The sequence below is a fragment of the Glycine soja genome, chromosome 4, assembly GCF_004193775.1.
Source record: "Glycine soja cultivar W05 chromosome 4, ASM419377v2, whole genome shotgun sequence".
NCBI classification, from domain to species: Eukaryota; Viridiplantae; Streptophyta; class Magnoliopsida; order Fabales; family Fabaceae; genus Glycine; species Glycine soja.
Window position 1 is genome coordinate 40812766 of NC_041005.1, and position 25044 is coordinate 40837809.

Sequence of the window (25044 nt, forward strand, 5' to 3'; positions counted from 1 at the left end):
CGATGATTTGGTTGAGGAAGAACACAAAACCAACAGTTCTTCAGACTCAATAATTTCGTTGCTTATCATGGATCCAAGTATTTTTTTCACAACCCCTCTTGATAATCTAACGTAATGTGTTTCCGGTGATTATTGTTATTTTATTAAGATCCCTAAAATATCAAACATTTTTCTCTTCTAAATAATTGATTCTAGGTCTTTTGAATTGAAGCAAATTTATGTATCTTTTGGGTTGTATAAGAAAAATTAGGCTAAATTATTTTTTGTCTCAATTTATTTAATAATTTTCATTAGATTCTTTATTTTTTATCTAAATTCAACTTGTTTTGTTGCATCATATGGTCATGAGCAATGTAAATAGTATATTTACATGGCAAATGGCCATTAACAACACATCAATAGTCAGGTAGGATTCTACCATTAATGATTTAGACGGAGTTTACATAAGAAATCAAATTAAATTTATTTTAAAAATAAGGAACGTAATTCAACATTTTAAAAATAAAACGATTAAATTAAACTTAATAAATAAAGGGACCAAATAAGTTTTGAGGAATAAAAAAAATTATGAAATAACTTATCACAATGATTCTAAACTAATAAATAAAGTGTTTTTAATTTCATGAGACTTAGAATTTCAAGATTTAAGGATATGAATTCTTTTTATTCAAATTAGCTAGCAGCTTTCTATGCTTCAAATTGCAGAAATTTCTTATTATTCCTATTTGTTAACAATCTTAATGAAAAGATAAGTACTAAATTCAAGTTCTAGTAACAAATTGGAATATATATATATATATATATATATATATATATATATATATATATATAATAACTTTGCATGTTTTGACAAAAAATAAAATAAAATCAGAATGCAAAACATTTAATTTTGGAAGAAATATATTCACTAAAGCATTTTTGAAACTCAATAAAACAAAAATAAAGTAACAAGTATCAAAAGAAGAATGAGTTATAAAAATATGAACAAGTTATAGATTTTTTTTATGAACATAAGGGCTAAAGCCCAAGCTTAAACACCCCTGAAGAACGATAGTCCTACTGAGTCATCTAAAAAAGGTAAAAAATGCAATCAGGAATATCATAAAAAACACATAAATCTTCTTGCAACTGCAGCGCTTCTTTGACCGACCCAGACGCATCATCCACTTTGTTGGCCTCCCGAAAGACATGAGAGAAAGAAATATCCAGCCGAGTAGAAGCCATAGACTTAATCTCCTTCACTCACTTAAAACAAAGGTGGCATTCTAATGTAGCTCCATGTAGAACTTGTAAGCCTTGGATCATCTTCATCAATGGAGTCCTTTGCTTCTTGAAGATCAATGACAGCATAATGAAGAAGGAGGAAAGGTGATTGGAGACGTCACTTCATGGAGAAGATGAGTTAAGAACAAGTTCACCACCATAGGAAGTCACGAATAAGAGCTTGAAGGTAAGAAAAGATGAGTGGAGGGAGAGGGAGAGGGGGGGCAAGGAATTTATGCCTTAAATGAGGTCTGAACTTTGAAGTCTAATTTCTCAAATGATCAAAGTTGAAAAAATGCACACACAAGGCCTTTATTTATAACCTAAGTGTCACACAAAATTGGAGGGAAATTTGAATTTATATTCAAATTTCACTTGAATTTGAATTTGAATTTGTGGAGCCAAAATTTCACTAATTATGATTAGTAAATTTCAGCTATGGTTCAACCCACTAATCCAATATCAAGTCTAAGATTCTCCACTAAGTGTGCTTAGGTGTCATGAGACATGTAAAACATGAAGGACATACACAAAGTGTGACTATATGATGTAGCAATGAGGTATAGCAAGCAAATTCTCACCTCCCCCTTAGGCTGGTCCAAAATTTAATTGGATTGGGCTTCTCCCAATTCAATTAAATTTCTCTCCAAACACACACATCAAATAGTGCACTTAATGAATGTGAAATTACAAAATTACCCCTAATAGAAAAACTAGTCTAGGTACCCTAAAATACAAGGGCTAAAAAATCCTACATTACTAGGGTACCCTCCCAACACTATGGAGCCCTAAATACAAGGCCCAAATATAATGAAACCCTAATTTAATATGTACAAAGATAAGTGGGCTCATACTTAGCCCATGAACCCAAAATTTGCCCTAAGGCTCATGAGAACCCTAGGGTCTTCTCCTATATCTCTGGCTCAATCTTCTTGGAATCTTTTATCCAATGCCCTTAGGGGTAGGATTGCATCACATTCCTTATAGTCATAGGTAGGGTTTTAAATATCAGTCCACGATAGTGATTTAGACTACAATGTCAAGATTTTTTAACTGTCCACGACCACAACATGATCCTAATTGGAACCGTATCGACCATATTTTTCCGTGATTTGCTGTGATATCAATAAATAATACGACGAAACCACAACGCAACTGCAACCGATATTTAAAACCTTGTCATAGGCTTGAACATATTGTAGCTATGTTTTATCCAATGCAGTTTGCTAAATATAAAACATAGTACTTGTCTCATCCATGATCTTATTCTTAAACACATACTCATTTCCTGAGCCAAAGCAAAGGTAGTGGGCCAATCATCAAGGTTTGTAGGAGAAGAGAACACTTAACATTCGATGAAACCCACTGAAGCAACATGGGAGAATGAAAATGAGTGGGGAAATTTCCTTCCCACGACTTTCCCCATATATCATAGACCTTTATGTAATCCTTGAAGAGGTGGAGAGTAGACGCGTCTACAAAAAGACACAAGGGACAAATAATCGAATCAACCATGTGTTTTCTTACTCTTTGTTGGTTAGTTAGAAGCAATTCTCTAAATGTCTTCCAAACTGAAAATTGAATCCTCTAATGAATTGGCAATCTCTACACATACTCAAACACAATACAGATTGGGAATTTATCAGTATCTAGCAAGGAATCAAAAGCAGACTTTGAGGTAAAGTGGTAAACTCCCCATCTGCATAACCACGCCAATTAATCAAATACTCTTGAGCATCTTGAGACTGTAAACAAAATATTTTGATTTGGTTAACAATATCATAGGGTAAAAAATGTTGGAATTTAGTGAGCTCCTATGATGCACAAACACGATATGATACGTATCAAGTACGACAATACCTTTATTTTAAAAATATATAAGATACGATATGTGTAAGACACATATTTAAAAATGAATAAAAATTCATAAAATAAAATAAATATATAACTACAATTCTACAAATTCAAATTAAAAACATATTTCTTGGACATTACTAAAAAATAGTTTTTTTAGAAAATCTCATTCCTTTTTTGAAATCATTTATAAAGAGAACAATTTTCAATTTTTGTTCACTAAGGGACAATATTTCTATATTATACATATTGTGTTTCATATAGTTGTATTGGATTTTTAGAAAGCTTGGATACATCACCATAACAAACTTTTGGATACTTCATCGCTACGTATTGGTGATTGGATGATGTATCTAAAAGAGTATCAGTATAGGATACGTGAAACAAATTGAATTCTCAATACTTCATAGGTTTAGATACTCTATTGACATGTATCGGTGAAATATCTAAGAGTATCATATCAAATACGTATCCAATATGGATACATGAAGCAAATTGAAAAATCGATGCTTAATAGGTGAGCTCCCATGAGAAATAAGAAGTAGTCACAAACTTTTCAACATTATTTGGAATCTCTTCATCTAGGATTGGATTAACTGCAAAGCTTTGGAGGGAGTTGCTTAATGGGAGCCACATATCAATCCAAAACTTAGCTGATTTCCTATTTCTAACAGACCAAACGAAGTTCTTCTCAACAGAAGTCCAAGAGGATTTAACTCCTTGCCAGAGATTGGATCATGCACGGTTCATGTCAATGATAGGCAAAATGTCATTCCCACACTTGTATTTTGCCCTGACCACCTTGACCCATAAATCATTTGTATTATTAATCAACTTCCAACCCACCTTCATCATAGTTGGTTGCTTTGCTGCCCTCGTGTCTCATAAACCAAGACCCCCTAGGTTTTTAGGAACACAAAGAGATTCCCAGGGAGTTGTACAAGTCTTCTTACTTTAATCATAATCCCCCCAAATAAACCCTCTACACTTCTGATCCACTACATCATGAAAAATTTCACAAGAACGTAAAACATATTTGGTGCAACAGCCCCATTTTTGGTAATATAAATAAAAAGAGTTTTATTTAAAAATTAATAGAGTTTTAAAAAATTAAATAAATGAGATGAAAGAGTTTTTGTTAATTAAAATAAGGGTTTCATACATTAGAAAATAGAGTAAAATGATGTTTTAGAAAATGAATGAATGTTTTAATTGGTTATTTATTTAATGAAAGAGTAAAATAGAGTTCATTTTTATAAAATGATAAATAAATAATAACATATTAGGTCAGTTTTTACAATTACAGTCTCTATGCTCTTCCTTCCTCCCAAATTTGTTCTCTCTCTTTCTTCTCCCAAAACATTCTCTTTTTTCGCATACACCCAAACTTGTCCCAGTAAAACTATGATCCCCGACTCATTAATCATTGGATCATCCTAAAATTTAGACATCAGCTTTGGAACTCAATTTTCCTAAAATAAAGATCAAAGTGAAAAAAGTCCAATGTGAATTAAGGGTTGCACCTAATTGGATTACTCTCCTACAAATTGATAAAGATGTTTTGAGGCCAACTTGAAGAATCACTTTGGGAAGCCCAATTTACAAGACAAGAAGCATCCATAGGTTGAGTTGATTAATTTTGGTGGACTATTAATATTAGGCTGATTAGATGATAATTAAGCCCAACATGTTAGGCCTATTTTCGGACTTGTAATATGCTGTCGCGAGCTTTTATTGTTATTTTAAAATCCTTAAATTATTAGATGAGCTATTGGGTCATGGGCCTAAATTAGGGTTATTAGTAGGAGTATAAATAGATTGGTTAAACACTTTTTTGGGAGAATTTGAAGATTAATCTTTGTTCTTGGATTAAGAACTGATAGTGTTGGTTCTACTGGCAGGTCAAAGTTAGGGTCACGCTCATTTTGATAACTTGGGCTCTACCAGCAGGTCACAGTTAGGGTTAAGTTCCTTTCTTTATATACTTATTTTCATGATGATCCTAAGTGTTCTCTTATCATTCGACCTATAGGCTGACCTGTTTGGAAGTGAAGCACAAGGAATGAAGTCAACTTGATGCTCAATACTTCTTAAAGGAAGTAATCCATATGGAATTTCTTCTGGAAAAACATCAACAAATTCCTCTAACAAGTAAATAACCTCACAAAGCAAAGAAGAGTTAAGATCATTAGTAAAATAAACATCCTTGTACATGAGTACAAGTAGTTGCTCTCTAGCCATCAAAGCATTATCAACCTTTCTTTTCTTTGCAAATGCTCTCATTCTCTTATTTTTCTCTTATTTTCTCTGTTTTTCTTGAATGTTCAATTGTTCTTCTCTCAACTTACACTCTCTTACCATTCTGATTTGATCAGCATAGGCCTCAACAGGCCGGAAAGGTATTAACATAATGGTGCGATTGTTCAAAACAAGAGCATATCTATCTTTGTAACCATCATGTAACCTTTCTATCAAATTTCCATGGAAGCCCTAGAAGTATATGCCTAGCATGCATAGGTACCACATCACAAAGAACTTTATCCTTGTATTTACCAATGGGAAAAGAAACCAACACTTTCTTGGTCACCCTTATGTCTCTACAATCATTCAGCCACTGAAGTATATATGGATTAGGGTTCTTTAATGTGGGCAAACCCAAACCAAAAAGGTGCTAGCAACATTAGTACGACTTCCACTATCAATGATCAAATTGCATACCTTGTCTTTTATGTGGCATCTTGTATGAAAATATGCTCGCGTTGCTACTCATCACCTTCTACCTTAGGCTGCATGTTAAGAGCACACCTAGTAACAAGAACATCTCCATTTATATGTTAAGCAACATCAACATCACTGTAATCCTCCAATGGTGGCATTTCATCATCACTTGAGCTCTTACTCTCTATGCCTCCATTATCCTGCAATATCATGGAACTTTTTATTTGGACATTAAGAAGCAATATGTCCAACTCCTTGACACCTGAAACATGTGATATCACGAGATCTAGAAGATAAATTAATTTCCATTTTACCTTTAGGTGCAACAAATGAATTTTTGGACTTAGCTTCATCTTTTGACTTTGTCATAAATTTGTTGCTTTGCCAATTTGACTTCCATGAAGAAGGGGATGCAAATTTGGAAGTACTCTTAGCTTTCAATTGTCTCTCCACTTGAATAGATTTGTGCAACAAGTCCTCCATCTCCACATAATGTTGTAATTCTACCACATCAGTTATTTCCTTCTTCAGACCTCCAATGAATCTGGCCATAATTGCCTCACGATTTTCTTCAACAATGGCTCTAATCATGGCTACTTCCATTTCCTTGTAGTAGTCCTCTACACTCATGGAACCTTGAGTTAGAGTTTTCAATTTTCTATGCAAATCCCTATGATAGTGGCTAGGTACAAATATCTTTCTCATGACAGTTTTCATCTCCCCTCATCTACTAATAGGCCTTTCACATTCTTGCGCCTACTAGTCACAAGCTGATCCCACTAAATACTAGCATAATCGATGAATTCAACAACTACTAGTTTAACCTTTTTCTCCTCAGAATAATTATGGCTATCAAACACATGTTCAACCCTTCTCTACCACTCCAAATGCAATTCAGGATCATTTTTACCTTGAAACGTAGGGATTGTCATCTTAATGCTCCCCAAATAATTATCTCTTCTTGGTTCGCCTATTTGCCTTCTTCCAATCTCAAGTTTAAAGCTTGAAATTGTTCATTAACAACTTTGAGAAATAACTTGCGATCCACTCATTCTTCTCCACTCATGATTAAAATTGCTACAAGAATTGTGTTAGAAGTGATCATAAATGGACAAATAAATATCCTCACACAAACACTCTCTCACATATTTACACTCAATAATTTTCTTTTTCACTCGTGTTTCACTATTTTTGGCTTTTTCCCTCTAATAGTCTCACCACTCTTGCATTTTACCACTCAACTTCTCTTTATGAGCTCTTAAGTAAGAAATTTTGGGGTTGATTATACACGACAAGACACAACAAGGAATCAATGAGAACTTAGTGAATAAGAACAAACAAAGGACAAGGAACAAGGAATTTAAGAAAAGTGTTTCTTTTTTTTTATTTATTAAGAGAATAAAACCCAAGGAAGACTGATAGAACAAGAAGAAAATAAGATCAATAGCCACACTTTACTTTTTTTTCAATTTGTAAACAAATTTAAAAACTGCCCAGATTTTTCTTCTTTTCTTTTTCCACTTTCTTTTTTTCTCATGTTTTTTTTTGTTTCTTTTTTATTTTTTTTCTCTGCACTTTTTTTGCATGAAATTCAAATTTGAACACAAACATGTGATTGGGTAGATCCAAATCTAGATTGTAATAGAATTTTGGTTCCAAATTTGAAAATCAAATTCAAATCCTAACAACTTCAGTTATCCAAATCTAGGTTGTAATAGAATTGTCTCCAAATTTGAAAAACAAATTCAGATCCTAACAACTTTAATTATCCAAATAGGGATTGTAACAGAATTTTGGCTCCAAATTTGAAAATTGGATTTTTTTGCACTAATTTTTTTATAATATATATAAAAAAGAAGACAAAAGATATTGATAATAGATAGAGTTTAGAAAAGAAAGATAGACTCAAAGAAACAAAACAAAGGAAGATGAAATAATAATATAGAGTTAAAGAAAAAGGCTAAGAACAAACAAAGAAGGAAACACACAAGAAAAAAAACACACAAAGGATAGATAACACCTGATTTAAAGAACCAAAGTTCTGATACGAAATGATAAGAGAACAATTAGGATCGTCTTGAAAACAAGTATAAAAAAGAAAGGAACTTGACCCTAACCGCGACCTGCCGATAAAACCAAAGTTATCAAAAGGAGCATGAACCTAACCGCGATCTGCCAGTAGAACCAACACTATCAGTTCTTAACCCAAGAACAAAGGAAAAACTCTCACAATAGAGAAACTCTCAAATTTCATTAATCTTCAAATTCTTCCAACAAAGTGTTTAAGGAGTCTATTTATACTCCTACTAATAATCCTAATTTAGGACTATGACCCAATAACTAATATAATAACTTAAAGACATTAAAATAACAATAAAAGGTCGTGTCAACCCATTACAAGTCCAAAAATAGGCCCAACATGTTGGGCTTAATGATTATCTAATCAACCCAATATTAATAGTTCACCAAAATTGATCAACTTAGCCCATGGATGCTTCTTGTCTTGTAAATTGGGCTTCCAAAAGTGATTTTTCAAGTTGACCTCAAAGCATCTTCATCAATTTGTAGGAGAGTGACCTAATTAGGTGCATCCCTTAATTCACATTGGTCTTCTTTCTCTTTGATCTTTGGAATCAGCCCTTGCAATGCTTGCTTCATCCTCTTAGTCTAGGACCTTGTCATAGGACCTCTAATTCCCTGTAAAGGATCATTAGACAGGCTGGTTTCACCTCCATTATTCCCTCCCTCTTCGAAAGGATTCATCCTCGAATTTGATTCGTTACCTACATCAAAGAAAGATAGATCAGCCACATTAAAGGTAGCACTTATGTTACCATATTCTCTTGGAAGGTCCAGCTTGTAAGCATTGTCATTTATCTTTTCTATAACTTAAAAAGGCCCATCCCTTCTTAGTTGCAATTTGGATTTTCTTTGAGCAGGAAACCTTTCCTTCCTCATATGAATCCATACCCAATCTCCTGGAAGCTTTTAACTAAAGTATGCAACTGGTTTAGAGTCCTGCATCAGTACAACCCATATTCCAACACCAGGAGCATCACATTCAATTTCAAAAGCTTCATCAAAATTAGGCAAACAAAGAAAAGGTGCATTGGTCAGCTTATCTTTCAATAAATTAAAAGCTTTCTCATGCACATCAGTCCACTTGAACACCACATTCATTTTGACAAGTTCATTTAAAGGTGCAGCAAGTGAACTAAAGTTCTTTACAAGTCTTCTATAGAAGTTTTTGGACTTGTTGCACCTAAGATTGATTTAAAGGTGCAGCAAGTGAACTAAAGTTCTTCATCTCCTTCTCATGACAACTTCCTAAAGGATATATTGTGAGAACTTTACCTAAGAATGCTAATAAGGCAAGAATTTTTTATACCTCATTAACATTCTTAACATGAATCTTAAGGAACCACTAGAGACGTTGTTATTGTTGTCGGACTACACATGTGAGCCCGCCTAGAGCTAAGGGATGATTTTATCGAAATTGGTGTTAGAAAGAACATGAGTATGGATCATTAGAGGATCAAATTGGGGTTTATTTTGGGATGTTTACTGTATTATAATTTTGTTTGTACAATGATAACTACAAGTTGCTCATGTTTGACAGGTCAGTTGATGCTCTGGTACAAATTGGATGGCTAATTGAGTGTTTGGTTTTGAATGTTAGAAACCTAGAAATTTGGGAATTTTTTATTCTTGCATGTTTTCTTGAAATTGATTGAGGGGTTTTGTTCCCCATGATATGATCACATGTTCTATGCTATTGGTTTTCAATTTGGGTGTGTTTTAAGGATTGAATTGTGTCTCTTTTGCTTTACAAAATGGAGGTTTTTAGCAAAGCACGGTCATGCTTGATGCAAGCACGTCCGTTTTTAGTGAAAATCAGTTGTTTTCAGCCTGTGCTATTTTCCTGACGACATGAATTAAATTTTAGCCTAAAAATGACAAAGAAAATGATTGAATTAGGTTTTGTGGTCTGCATGAAAGTTGTAGCCCTGGATGTTAGCTAATAAATTCCAATGGTTCCACCAAATTCAGAGTAGTACAACCCCCTTGAGAGTCAAATTACTTAGCAAAGGTGGAGCTGTCAGGATTAAGCAATGATCCAATGTTTACCTTAAATTTAGACATAGTTAATGGTCAAATCGGTTTTTGTGATCAACATAAGAGTTGTACATAATTGTCTTAACTTTCAAACAAGATACATATGAACTTAATAGGATTAGTACATCCCTTATACTTGTAGCTTTTCTCTACAAGATAATTGTCTTAACTTTCAAACAAGATAAAGTCATAGTAACTTAGGAGGAAATGTAAGGATATACTTGTTTACTATACATGTACATGCGATTTCTATTAATTGAATGAATAAGTGAATGATTATATGCCTTAAATGTTGAAAGATTATTATTGTATGATATGTGTGTGTGTGTGTGTGTGTGTGTGTGTGTGTGTGTGTGTGTGTGTGTGTGTGTGTGTGTGTGTGTGATGTATGAGAAGTGATAATATAGTTCGAATTAATTGATATATATGTGTGTATGTGTGTGTGTGTATGTGTGTGTGTGTGTAAATATTACTATTGTGTGATGTGTATATGATTCATGAGACATAATGACATGACATTTTGGGATTATGAAATTGTGATTGAGATTGAGTATAAGTGTCAAGTTAAGCATGCGTTAATTTGTAAGATACACGTGAATATGTGATTGTGAATTGTGACATTGTGAGATATTAAATTGTGGACATGAAATATGGTTGTGAATAAGTATTTGGTTAATACTTTATATGATATTACTTGTGAATTATACAATAACTTGACTGGTGTTTACCTTGAGAAAAGTGTTTATGCACGAGGTGTTAAAAGGAATATATAGGATTCCAAGTAAGGTACCTGAGGTGTTAAAAATGAAAGTGTAGGGTTCCAAGTTAGGAATCTAAGATGTTAAAAGAAAAGTGTAGGGTTCTAAGTTAGGAATCTGAGGTGTTAAATTGTAGCGTAATGTGTTAAACGTGTTTGAAAACAAGTGTGATGTCATGAGTATTGTACACTTATGAGCAGTGTGTGCATGCAAAAATTGTTTTAAGGGTTGGACATGAATCAGGAAGGTGAGACCTTAACGAATTCTTCAGAGTCTAGGCCTTGGGGGTAAATACACTCGGTTTGAGTGCTCCTTTAAGCCTATGTTGATCCCATATGGTTGGAGCATTCTCGCAAAACAGAGTGACTCTAACTGGTGACCTTATGATTTCACTTAGTGAGAGTGATCTGACATACTCATTCTGTGACGTGTCTTGTTATGTACTCCTAAGCACTCTGGTGTTATTTTTCATTAACATGGTACCACACTGCTGATAGGATTGAGTCTTAGAGTATTTGTTGCATAACGTCTGCGTAATGATAATTGTGACTTGTTACGTGACGATGGATAATGAATTGTGTAAGTGTAAAATGTTGTATTGTACTTGAGATGTGTTGTTTTGAACATGTGTTGTTACGCAATGAGTGATAAAATTATGTGAATTGTGTTAAGTTGGGCTTGTTACACACACACACGAGCGCACGCGCGCGCGCGTGTGTGTGTGCTATTGGAGCATAGGTTTCTATATTGATTACATGAAGTTTTGAACATGTAGTTTTTATCATTTTTGTTTCACATGCTGAGTCTTTAGTTTATTCTCTAGAGTTTTGGACGATCTTGTTTTGAGCAAAAAATGTTTTCATACCCTTAATTGATAAGTTTTTAATTTAGTAATTAACGCAGATGTGAATATTTTACTCACGTGAACTCCTTTATGTTTGTTGAATAAATCATTTTATGTAATTCCATATTTTCATGTATTTTATTATATAAATATTTATATCGAGGTAGAGGTTGTCACACACACACACACACATTAATCGTGAAAATTGTAAATGATTTTCAAAAAGAGTAATAATATTCACTAGTGATTAAATGTTTGAGTGTGAGACATAAAATTTATTTTCGATGATAAGTTCTTTTTCGTCAAATAAACAATTATAGTTTTCAACTTAAGAGGATTGCCAAGTATTAATAAAAATAGTAATAACAATTTCGAGAGTAATATCCATTATCATAGTTTATGTGTAAATAGTTTCTAATGATTTCAATAATAATAATTTCAATATCAATGTTTTTCGATAGTAATAATGTTGATGATAAATTTAAACATACATGTTAGATAAAAGTAAAGGTTTCAAGAAGAAATGAAAATTGAAAAAATATAAGGGTTTAAAGAAATGCAAAAAAAGTAAACAAAACAATTTTTTATCTAATGTGAGATGAATACATACATTATAACCTTTGAAATGAAAGTCATTTCTATGTGAACGACGCAGGTGGTGCATGAGAATTTGAGTAGTAGTAATTCAATTTAACGAAAAATGGTTGTCAGATGTTTTATTTATAGACTTTTAACAAGAACGGTTGAATTATATGATTTTGACATGTCTACAAATAAATTCTTACCTACTTAGATCTAACAGCTTCAATGGTCTTTGCATGATCTCTTTTGCCAAAATGTTATAACCTCTATTTTGAATTTGAATTTATCCTTTTGTCCCTGCGCTTCTTTCTTCACGTGTGTAATAATACTTTCTAAACTATTTTCATCAAAATAAAATCTTTCAAGTACATATGATAACATTGAAAACTATTTCATGGAAATAATATTTTTTGATGAGAATACTTAATCTTATATACTTCCTTCATCTTACAACCATTTTTTTCTCATTGAAATAATGGCCATCAAAATGAACTAAGTTTCCAAACTTAAAATTTTTTCATAAGAGAGATAACAATATCCTATACTTTTGTAAAAATTTGAACCTAACTCGCTCAAAGTTAAAATGGATTTTCCTTATCAAAGCCGGACCAAAATTGGAAAAGGTGCCTACGAGTTTGAATTTCATTTTCATGCCTAATTATATATGTACATTTTGAAGGTGGGTGTGCTCATACATTTTATTGAACTCATATAGTCCTTGTCAATGATATTCTTTTTCTTTAATCTCCTAACCCCAAACTTAAACCAAGAGACTAACCCCTAATTCGCATTGAGTTCGACAGTTCGAGCTATACATATATGTGCAGTACTTTTTAATTTTTTTTAAATCTTTACATTAATTTTCCTTGACGACAAAAGCTTTTTACTCTTTTGTAGGCCTGAGTGAAGTTTGGATCTCTCTTTATTTGGACAGAAAACTTCCAATTTTTGGCTAACTGATATCTGCGAACACCAATCTCTATATTCTATGGTCTATTTCCTTGCACTTCCTAGATTTCCTACATGGTCCACACCCTAGCTAGTGCTTTAAAGGGAAAGATAGACTCATAAATTTATGAACTTATTACTTATAGCATCAACATAACAAACCAAGATTAAGGTGAATTTGTTGCACGAGTAATATGAAAAAAATAGTCAACTATATCTATAGTAACTGTTATAATTAATCTAGGATTCTAGGGTTGGCCAGTATTTATTAATTATAGATATTGTTATAAATATTTCTATTTATACTTTTAAATTTTACTTAAATTAAAAAAAAAAACGAACACATCATAGTATATATATGTAATGATAATGATGAATTTAATTGTCGGAGCTATATAGTGCGGTGCCCTCTCTCCCAGGTTTCCCAAAAAATAGTATATTGAAAATATGATAGGGCATGTAGAGGTCTACTACGTGTCAAATATCATCATGTTTTTCATCTTTCAATTTGAGCCATCTTTTAATACAGCATGCTTAATCATTTCTAAAGCTTCCAAACTACAGATTGTATATTAACATTCTTCGGGTTAACTAATAACTAAAAAAATAATTGAAGCCCAATTCCTTCTACTATTATAAACGGGTCAAATTAATGCTGAACTGTAGGGAAATAGCATGCACCAGATTTAAAAGTAACTTTCTAAAATTGCTTGACATATTCATGAAACAGCACGTCATTTCCCAAGGATATCGGTATGAACAATGATAATCACACTGATAATAAATAAAAGAAAAAGATTACCTTTTTCATACAATTAGAAGCCAGCAAGTAAAAAAGAAGAATGTAAGTATGTACTCCAGCTGCAAGAAAGTCCTCTCAGACAGTAATTATCTGCAAGAAACTATCAAGTTTGTACTTGGTGTGGTTTATAAATTTAACTTATAGAGATCTTATTGTAAAAAATAATAATAATTTAATGTAACATAATTTATGTTTTTTTAGTTAATAGTTAATATGTTATAAGTAGGAAATATATTTATAAATTTTATTGATTTTTATATAAAAAAAATTATTTTACTGATAATTAATTTCTGCCAAAACACTTATCAATTTTAATAGATTTCTTCTAATAAAGTCTAGGTTTGAAACATAATTTGTATTTGAACAACTTTATTTAACAATAATGTAATTTTAGTTTATTATAACTAACATCATATTTCTATAATATAATTTCCCATCTAGAAATAAATACACCCCTCCACCAAACACGCAACAAATAAAAGGAGAGATAATTTGAGTATTTAACTTTAACCATTCATTGCTCATGGACAAGGGTGAGTGAGGAGTTCAATGAAAGTGGCTATGACATTAGTTAGAGAGCATGTTTTTCTTAATCAAAATCAAAAAGAGATCAATTGGGTTGATTACCTTGGTGACATGATGGACCCAAAGTCTCCATTCAGTGCACTTTAGTCCTCCAACCCTAATCACTACCCTTCACACCCACTTTGAAATTTCCCAAGTCCATCATCCCAAACCTTTCTCCCTAAGAAAAGAGATAGATAGATAGATAACTCTAACTAAGGTCTATGTCAACATCGTGGAAGTTTGACCAATATATTCCCATTTCCAGAGTGGCACCAGACCAAGAAGATTTGTTTTTTTTTTTATTTTATTTTGCTATATACCAAGAAGAATTTTCGTAGCATAGAGATGCCTACCCCACCTTTATTGTTGTTGTTATTATTATTATTAATATTAACCTTTCAAATTGGAACTCAATAATGAGTGGGCCATAACAGTGAAGAAAGTAAAGAGGAAATTAATTGTCAAGAGGTGGGGAGGATCCGTAACAGTAGGAGAGGGGAAGTTGAAAAAAGAAGATCTAGAAGGGAAAATATCCACACCTCACCATGGATCTGCTTACCTTTCTTTTCCCTTTTGCTTTATTTCTTTATTAATGTAATAATCTTTTTCCCCTCACAGAACTTGGCATGTGAGCAATGTTAGAACATCATCAAAATTTTCCAGTAAAGAAAATTAAATTATCAACTTTAAGAACGTTTGTTTATCAACACGATTCTTATTGTTTTAAAATTAAATAAAAAATAATTTTAAATTTAATTATATTTTTAGTTCCTCAAATACCATGATGGAATGATTTTAATTCCTCATATTTTAATTATGTTAATTGAGACTCTCAAGTTTCTTTTTTTTTTTTTCATTTACAATTAGATCTTTCCATCATGATTTTATCTAATATTTAAGTTATTAAATTTTCTCAAAAAACAAAATCTTTCCTTTTGTTATTCATTGTTTTCATAAAATAATAATTTACTTACAAGCATTATCAACATGACCATTAGGTTAATATATAGTACATTCACAACATCCTTTAATATCATTATAGATTAAATATTTTTTATTTTTTATTTTATTTTTCAACTGATATTTATTTATTGTCATGTTATGTCTATTTTTCACACCAATTTTGTTAAATATTAGATATAGCATGATAGAGACACCTAATTATAAACAGAAATTCAATTATCATTATTAAAAAATTAAGGGCCAAGTAGTGAGTACATGTTTTGTTTGTAGTTTGAAATTTTGAAACACTGTTTTAATGCAAATTCAACAAAGAAAAGAAAAATAAATGTAAAATTAAGGGTATTAATCTATTGGTAAAATTACTATTGCCTTCAACATAATTTTGCAACGGATTCTCGAAGCTGCTTGAAAAAGTTAGAACTTATATGAGAACTTAAAATTTATGTTCGATTATTATGTTACCATTGTATAAAAAAATCAAAATTAAATAATTATAATTCCTAAAGGATTAAAATGAACAATTGGATGTTTTTCAAATCACGATCAACATGATGTGAGTGCATTGCAAGAGAATTCCCCTCTTGTCTTCCTTGGTTATGCCATGCCCCTTTTGTCTTCTTTATCACATCCCCACCTTAGCGTGAAGTGGTAAAATTAACCCCCCCCCCCCCCCCCCCCCCCCCTCTAATTTTAAATTAAAGAAACAAACATTAAAAATTATAAAACAAATCAAGTGCCCTTCAAGTCAACAACAACCACTACCATGGAAGCCAAAAAAAAAATAAAATTAATTAATTGATAATCATTAGCAAAAGCTGAATCACGTGCTGCCACGCGCTTCACAAAATCCAAAGCAATAGAAGGCCACCACAAAGTCTCTGCCATGCAGAGTTTCTCCCTTCCCTTGGCCATTTGGGAACAGCCCAACACAACCAACGAACAAACCACACACACACAACAAAATAAAACACGAATGCAAACAAATGCAGAGAATATAAGGTTCACTCAAACAGCATATTAGAAATTAATTTTGGTTTCAGTCCTCCCAAAGTAAATAATAATTCAACAAACTATTTTTTAGAAGCAATTCTTTTTCAACAAACTATTTATACTCAGCAATAAAGCTCCACTCGCAATCAAAGGCATACTCTCTCCGTTGTTGATGTATAAAGTTTTGTTATTAAGAAAGATAATTAATAATCATAAGATAGCATTATATAACTTTTTTAATATATTTTATTATCTCTAATTAATTTAAAAAATTATTTATTAAATAATAACAATTACTCTCATTAAGATACTTTATAAAAAAGATTAATATTTTATTTTATTAGTTTTGTAAAATGATAATTAATTTTTAATATTTTTTTCTAAAACATTATATAAACTAAGGGAGTAAAAATTGAATTAAAACAATCTTGTGCGAACTCATTTATTATAAGCAGTAAAAAAATTTCTTATGATAAAAATTTAATGTAATTTCATGTTCAAACTCTTGCAATAAAAGATTATTAATTAAATTAAAACAAATTCGCAATTGATTAGCATTCTTTTTTGTTATTATATTATTAGTGTGAAATATTTATTAATTTTATATAACATGTAATTAATTTTTGGTAACAAATCTAGTTGATATTTTTTAGTAAAGCCCTCCTTCTCAGTTTCTTTTGTCCTTGTATGTGCCAAATATCAACGTAATGATATTGTTCTCTCCAAAAAAAAAAAAACTCTTACAAGCAAAACAAGTGTCCTTAAAATATTGGGATTAAGAAACTAAAACACAAAAATATTTTTTATGTAAATCAGAAGAAAACATGAAATAAAAATTATGAGTAATGTAATTTTTGACCTCCCACTAAAAACATTTTTATTAATATTTTCTACTTTTAAGTTAATCAATGCCGAAAAAAAAATGTAATGATCTTGTATTTTTTATTTTATTATTAATAATTAATCGTCCTACCTCATTAAATCTCTTTTCCTCCAGTCTCCCGAAATTGGCGCAGAAACAGCAGCAGAGAAGAAACACAAAGCGACGTTCTCTTTCTGCGTTCCACTAATTGAATTCCTTCGCTTCACTTTCTTCCTTTCTTTCTTCGCACTAGTATTAAAAAAAACGCAGAGCGCAGACTAATAGCATCGTTCTTTGAATCGGGTTGCCGAGGACCCGACCCGGATCCATGGGGTGCGTGAGCTCGAAGCAAGCGGTGTCAGTGACGCCGGCGATTGACCACTACGGCGCCTTCCGGAGCAATGCGGGTGGTCCGTGCGAGCCGGAGAAGAAGAGGACCGAGTCTGGAGGAGGACCGAGTCAGAGCGAGGTAGGTGAGTCTGGCAGAACGAGTTCGAATTGCGAGTCGCTGAGCTTCAGGCTGGGGAACCTCCAGAAGTACGTGCAGGGCGAACACGTTGCAGCCGGCTGGCCCGCCTGGCTCAGCGCCGTCGCCGGCGAAGCCATTCAAGGCTGGGTCCCCCTCCGCGCCGACGCCTTCGAAAAACTCGAGAAGGTGAGGAAGAAGAAGAAGGGTCACCAAATATGTTCTCAGTCTCTGTACTTTCGGCAAAACTTAATTTTAGTCCTCCGAACATAAACTTTCAATCAATTTGGTCTCGAACTCTACTTGAAAAAAAAATAATGATTTTCATCCTTCCTTACAGTGAAAGAGTCTGTAACAAGGGACGGAAATCACTGTTTTTTGGGAGTTCAGGAATGATAGTTGAAGTACGGAAACTAATACTAATTTTAACCACCAATATTAAAAACATATTTTATTCTAAAAAATAAATAAATTAACATTATTATTCTTATAATAATTATTTTGATTATGATAATTGATAATGATTACGATTTGATGGTGATGATGATGATTAAGTGATTGAGTGGTGGTGGTGGTTGATGTTGACAGATAGGGCAGGGGACGTACAGTAGTGTGTTTAGGGCGAGGGAGCTTGAGACGAGGAAGATAGTGGCATTGAAGAAGGTGCGGTTCGACAATTTCGAACCGGAGAGTGTGCGGTTCATGGCGCGTGAGATACTGATCCTGCGACGGCTTGATCACCCCAATATCATAAAGCTTGAGGGTTTGATTACTTCGAGGTTGTCGTGTAGCATATACCTCGTGTTTGAGTACATGGAGCATGACATTACAGGGCTCTTGTCTTCACCTGATATCAAGTTCACTGAACCGCAGGTAATAAACTACTAATAATTTGAATGAAATAGAGGTGTAGGTTTTCTTTAATGTGTTTTTAGTGTCGTTTTCTGATCTTTATTTAGAGTTTTTACTTGGCTAGTTTGGGTGATGAAGGTTAGTATTATATGCTTGTTGGATTAGTAATATGAATAAAATAAAGTATATAAGTGAGATAATTGTCATCGAGTAGTTTTTGAACTTAAGTTAGATTCAAAAATTCAAATTCTAATATGATATAAGAGTTTATCTCATGGTTGTTGTTGGACCTATCAGGCCGTCATCTAATCTTGGACATGAGGGGACTTTGTTGGAGATTTCACATTGACCAGGGAAGAAGTCAAAATAGTGTGTATTAGTAGGAGATATCATGATCCCACAAGCTTGTTTTTGAAATTGGATTAGGCTCAAATTCAAGCAACTTCAGGATAACAGAGATGAAACTCTAGTTATGATATGAGTACCAAAAGCAACTAAGATACTGTATCTATGTTTTTTAATAATAATAATCAATGAATTGTTGTGATTTTCTGTGGTGTAGTATTGTTGTTGTTTTTGGTTGAATGGATAAGATGGTTTTTCTGTGTGCGCAGATTAAGTGCTACATGAAACAGTTGTTGGCTGGTCTTGAGCACTGTCACTTGCGAGGAGTGATGCATAGGGACATTAAGGGGTCGAATCTTTTGGTGAATAATGAAGGGGTTTTGAAGGTGGCAGATTTTGGGTTGGCAAATTATGTCAATTCTGGGCACAGGCAACCTCTGACGAGTCGTGTTGTCACCTTGTGGTACCGGCCGCCAGAGCTTTTGCTCGGTTCGACAGATTATGATCCGTCTGTGGATCTTTGGAGTGTTGGCTGTGTGTTTGCGGAGCTGCTTGTTGGGAAGCCTATACTTCAGGGGAGAACAGAGGTATTAGACATTCCAAAATGTTTGGATTTTTCCTCTCATGGTGCATGTTAGTGTAGTGAAGTTGATTACATTTTTATTAGAAAAAATTAATGGCAAACCTATAAGAATGAGCTCTATATGGTAAGTTTAAAATAACTTTGATAATGTATAAGAATGAAGAAATATGACAATGCCTCAACCCTCAAGGAAGCAACTGATATGAAAATGCTTGCCATGGGATGGATATTTGAGTTTCTATGTTAAGCTTATATCCAATTTGCAAACTATTTAAAATAGTATCAACTCAAAGAAATATTGGCAGCAAGGTGCACTAAGATTTCAGTTCAATAACTTTTGATATCCTCTCTTTCTTCCTAGGGTAAAGATTCCATTTCCTTTTTCAGAATACAGGTGCTTTATTTCCCTTTTATATACAAGCTTTTGGTATTTCAATTCTATTAGAAAGGTTTTCATAGATTAATGTGCACATCATTGGTCAATTCTTATGGTCCATGGCAATTAAAGAGTTGGATCTGATCTAATGTAAGTAATGTGCAGCTTTCAAACTGAACCCCAGGAATTAGGTCAGATTCTAGGCTGGCCATGTTAGCACTATGTTTGATTCGATACTCTTCTAAATTCATATTTGTTACGTATGCAGGTTGAACAACTGCACAAAATTTTCAAGCTCTGTGGCTCCCCACCTGACGAATACTGGAAAAAGTCTAAACTTCCTCATGCAACTTTATTTAAGCCAGAGCAACCATATGATAGTTGCCTTCGACAGTCCTTTAAAGATTTGCCAGCGACCAGTGTACATCTGCTACAAACTCTTCTTTCTGTTGAACCATACAAACGTGGAACTGCAACATCTGCTCTATCATCAGAGGTAGTTTAATTTTGTATTTGTTGGAAACTCCTGAAATACCTTCTGTGGTTAATATGAAATACTCGGCCGACTTGGTTTAACAAGATGTTTCCTAATTTTGTAGATAATTACAAAAATGTGTTTTCATTTTATTTCTCATTTTCAAAGATTTGTATAGGAAACCATAAAAACAAGGATTTTGTTGTTTACATTGTTTCTTGGACAAATCTTTGAAACCAGAAAACATAGTGAAAATAAGGTGACTTTTTTTAAGTATTTGTGCAAACAGAAAATGAAAGTAGAAAATGTTTTTTAAACCAAACAGACCCTAATTGCTGTGAAAATAATGTCTATTGATTTCTCTTGCCCATTTTTTTGGACTCTTTCTAGTCCTTTGATGTATCGTCCTTAACATTTTCAGTATTTCAAAACAAAACCTTATGCATGTGACCCATCAAGCTTGCCAGTATACCCACCTAGCAAGGAAATCGATGCAAAACACAGGGATGAATCAAGGTGAGACCGATATTCACTGCTAATTTTATGCATAGCTGTTGGAAAATAAAGCTTTAGGTTGTCACATATTCAACTGATGATCTCTGGATTACCTCTTATCTGGTATGGTCAAAATAAGAGAATGTCTGCATGTGCATTTCACCTGGTTGAGTCTAGTGCCGTACTTGGATTTCATAAGCCAATCCATTAATGAACATTTGTTTTTGTTTGAAATATTTTCTATGGGTTATTATATTGAGATATATCTTTTAAGGCAAACCTTGGCACCAGAAGTGGAGCTAAAAAATAGTTATTGGGATAGCCAAACAATATGGTCTATGGAAATCCAAAAGAATGAACACATAAGCATGTTATAGAAAAGTCCTAATCTGTCAATATTTAGCATTCACAATAAAAGATAACAAGTCAACAAAATTTGAAGTAGCCAATAAATTTTCTTGTAGGTAGCCAACTATGTTTATCTTAACTAGCCTCAAATGTTTTAAGAAATGTCATAATATAGCTCTGCCCTTGGTTGGAACAATGGTAAGATTACTTCTTTTTGACTTAGAGGTCATAGGTTCAAATAATTGGCAGTCTGTCTGCTTGGAGGGGGTAAAGCAACATACTTCTACCCTCCCTAGACTCCACTAGGTTGAAAGCCTCGTGCACTAGGTTGCCTTTTTATATATCTATAAAGGATTTGAAATTGAAAAAATGCAGTGAACCGACAAGGTAAAGCAACATACTTCAACAGTCTTTGACAACATAAAACGAACAAAACCTATTCTTAGCAAATTCCATTTTCATAAGCAGTTCTTGCATATTGTTCGAGTTTTTTTAATGAAACCATATTGTGATGGATTTTCAGGAAAAAGATTAGTGGACGAGTTCGAGGAACTGCAACAAGAAAACAGTCAAGAAAGCCTCTGGGATTCAATAAACTAGCCCCAGCAGAGGTCTATCTTACTTTCTATCCTTGCATCTTTTGCATTTCTTATGTGCGTCTACACTCATTTACAGGAATGGTCCAATTACCTTAAACCAATTCTCACTTAAGATTGCTCGCTCTTACAGGGTTTGGCAAGTCAAACTCAGACTTCCCAGAAGGTCAATGGTAGATATTTCCACATCCTTGAAGAAGAGAAGATTAAAATAGGTGACAAAGCACAAAAGTCATCCAGTGGTAAACCTGAAGATGCTTTCCATATGAAGAATGCATCGCAAGGAGATATTCCCCTTTCTGGACCATTACAAGTTTCAACATCAAGTGGCTTTGCATGGGCAAAAAGCCGTAAAGATGACACTTCATTTCGATCCCATTGTCGAACTATTTCAAGAGGACATATTTTCAATGCATTAGAACCTTCTACATTAAATACAAGAAATAATTTGGACACCACAAACCAGGAAAATAAGGAGTTTTGTGGGAGATACCCCAATTCTAGGGGCCATGACCTACTTGAAATTTCTAAGCTTTCAATGCAGAACCAGTGGAGTAAGTTTGATCGCCCAGACTCATTTGATGCTTCAGATGAGTACCACTCACAAGAATTGTCTACGGCCCTTTATCACAGAGAAGATTCAGTATCCAAGAGAAGTAACCTGGTAAGTTTGTAAGATGGAAATAATCTGTGTCCTTCCATTGACATAATAATTCTTATCATTACTATTTCTCAGACTTTTCAAGATCAAGGAGAAAAGGTTGAATTTTCTGGACCCCTACTATCTCAAATGCACACAGTTGATGAGCTCTTGGAAAGGCACGAGCGCCACATCCGGCGAACTGTCCGGAGATCATGGTTTCAGAGAGGTATAAAGGCATACCAAGCTCATGGTTACCTTTGAAAAGAAGCACTTGGTTGCACATTTCTGTTCTCTCTTTTCTCCCTCACTTTTGTGCTTATACTTGAAAATAACCGATGAAAATTAAACTGCACTATTCCAAAGCTAATCATTGGACGCACCATTAATGACCCCCTCCTCCTCCCCCCTTTCTTTCAAGAAGAATGTTAGCAAGGCATTTCTTGTTAAAATGTGAGCTCTCGATTGCAGGTAAGAAGCTAGGGAAGTAAATCAAAATGATACTAGAAGTCCTTCTGGGAAGGCCATCTTCTTTCCCCAAGCACATCGCTACAAGCAGAGAATGAACATCAGACTTATACAATGACACACTGTCTAGCAGCATGATCTGTCATATAGAAGCTAGGAAACTCAACGATTTGAGGAGAACACTTCCAGCTTTCAATTTACAGAAATTTGATGACCAATGCAGAGAAAAGAATAAAGGTTTGAGTTCCCTTTTTCGGTCAATTATAGATAAAAATTCGTTTCTGTATTATCTAAACTCCTCCCTCTTCCTGTCTTTGCTAATTGAATTGCTATCTACATGCAAGTTTCGTCAGGCAATTGTATATATTTCATCTGTCGTGGCTGACTTGAGAAATATAGTTACTCTAGTCACCATTATTCAATCCTTTTTTAGGCTTTTAATGAACCAGATATAGCAATTTATATATCTAACAGGCAATTTATCTAGGGAGCAAGGAGCCTGTTTATGCATCATACTTTATTCTCCCTACTACTTCTACTGCTTCATTTGTGGATCCACATTTCTAAATTCTTACTTTTCATCCTTGTTAGAATTTCTACTGCTTCATGCATATTCGTTGTAAAAAGTTCAACGATAACTTCCTATAAAATGTCATTGCACTCGTGTATGCAAGTTGTTGAACAAAAATATTCTGATTGCTGAGCTACTTTTTTCTGCTTTAGCTTTATGCAATAAGTACAAATATTTGAGGTACACCAAAATTTTATACATCCATCCTAGGATTTTCTTAATGAGTTCAAATTTGATATACTACCAGAGTGAGATTTTTTACACTATTATGCATTATGTATTTTCGCATCACGAAAACTATGGTTTTTTCGGTAGATATGATATTCAAACTCTGGTAATGGTTTAGATGTATATAATTGGATATATCATAAATAAGTGGTATATTGATAGGGAATCAAGATCAAATTTTATCGATAACCTACTCATGACTTGTATATATATTTAGAGGTCGATCATATATGTACTAATCATAATCATGGTTATCAAAATCGTGATTTAACTCGAAAAATCATACGATTTTATGATCCCACAGCATCTCCACGAGTTAAATCGTGAGTAGAATCGCAAATCGAGTAGAATTGATAGTAAACTCGATAGAATTGGGGTAGAATTTGACCAAACTCGGAGTTAAGCTATGAACTTCAGTTTTTTGTTATTTATAGGTTCATACAAAGAGGAGAAACGCTTGCATCAAAAGAAGATAAATGACTTAGTTTATGTGATGTACAACTTGAAACTGAAAAATAGACAAATTAGAAAAATTGTTGCTCGATCTTTCATTTGAAGATATGAAATCTGATGCTGTGTGGATAACAGAAGAGGAAGATGATATTTTTTATGAAGACAATGTCCAAGTTAAGCAACCTCTTGGTGAAAGAGGTAGTTGAAACAATATTGACTTGGTTAAAGGAAGTTTAACTGATCCAACTTTGGATACATTTGATATTGACAGTTTAGTTTTGAATGACAATGTTGACGATCACTTCTCAACTGAAGAATAACTTGAAGATGATGGCGGTGATGGTGATATTGGAGATGATTTAATTAGAGGATTGATGGACACATGAACTATTTCTATGTTTTTTAAATGTTTTTATTTTAAGAACTTATATGTTTTGTATTGTATGAATTTATATTTGATTGGGTGTGAACTATGTTAGTTTATTGAATTCTTGTTAAAGTTTGTTATTTTGATTTATTTTAGAGTTGAAATATTTAGTTATGATTTTATATATAAGAATGTTAATATATTTTTTATATTTAATAAATTCTTACGAATTTATGAGTCGATTCTACGAGTCGAGTTTATGGGACCTCTATGAATTTAATAAGTTTGATCATAATCAAACCCTTTAATGTAAAAGTTAATAATTAAATAATTATAAAACTTGTTATATTATGTTAAAACTAAATAGTGGCTTAATGGCAATAAGAGTGATCAAATTGTTAGAGAAATACTCCAAAGCATCAAAATATTTCACGCACCTACATATTGGGCCATCCTCTTAAGAAATATTTAGACAATTATAAAGTAATATTTTGGAAGTAATTATTTGCTCGAC

At 33.1% G+C, this 25044-nt stretch overlaps 1 protein-coding gene across 2 annotated transcripts; it reads left to right on the forward strand.

Moving 5' to 3' along the window:
• Positions 1-17394: 17394 nt before the first annotated feature.
• Positions 17395-24680, forward strand: LOC114409693 (protein IMPAIRED IN BABA-INDUCED STERILITY 1-like). Of its 2 annotated transcripts, XR_003666182.1 has the most exons (10): positions 17395-17922; positions 18322-18606; positions 19200-19517; positions 20158-20385; positions 20786-20880; positions 21731-21818; positions 21937-22467; positions 22540-22672; positions 22915-23148; positions 24145-24680. XR_003666182.1 is itself a non-coding variant. In XM_028373249.1 (9 exons), the coding sequence occupies exons 1-9, from the start codon at positions 17596-17598 to the stop codon at positions 22932-22934; spliced, it is 2025 nt and encodes a 674-aa protein (XP_028229050.1). In that variant the 5' UTR covers positions 17395-17595; the 3' UTR covers positions 22935-23618. The 2 variants fall into 2 exon arrangements, 1 of the variants encoding a protein (XP_028229050.1); XM_028373249.1 differs by lacking the exon at positions 24145-24680 and having other exon boundaries at positions 22915-23618.
• The last annotated feature ends 364 nt before the right edge of the window (positions 24681-25044 follow it).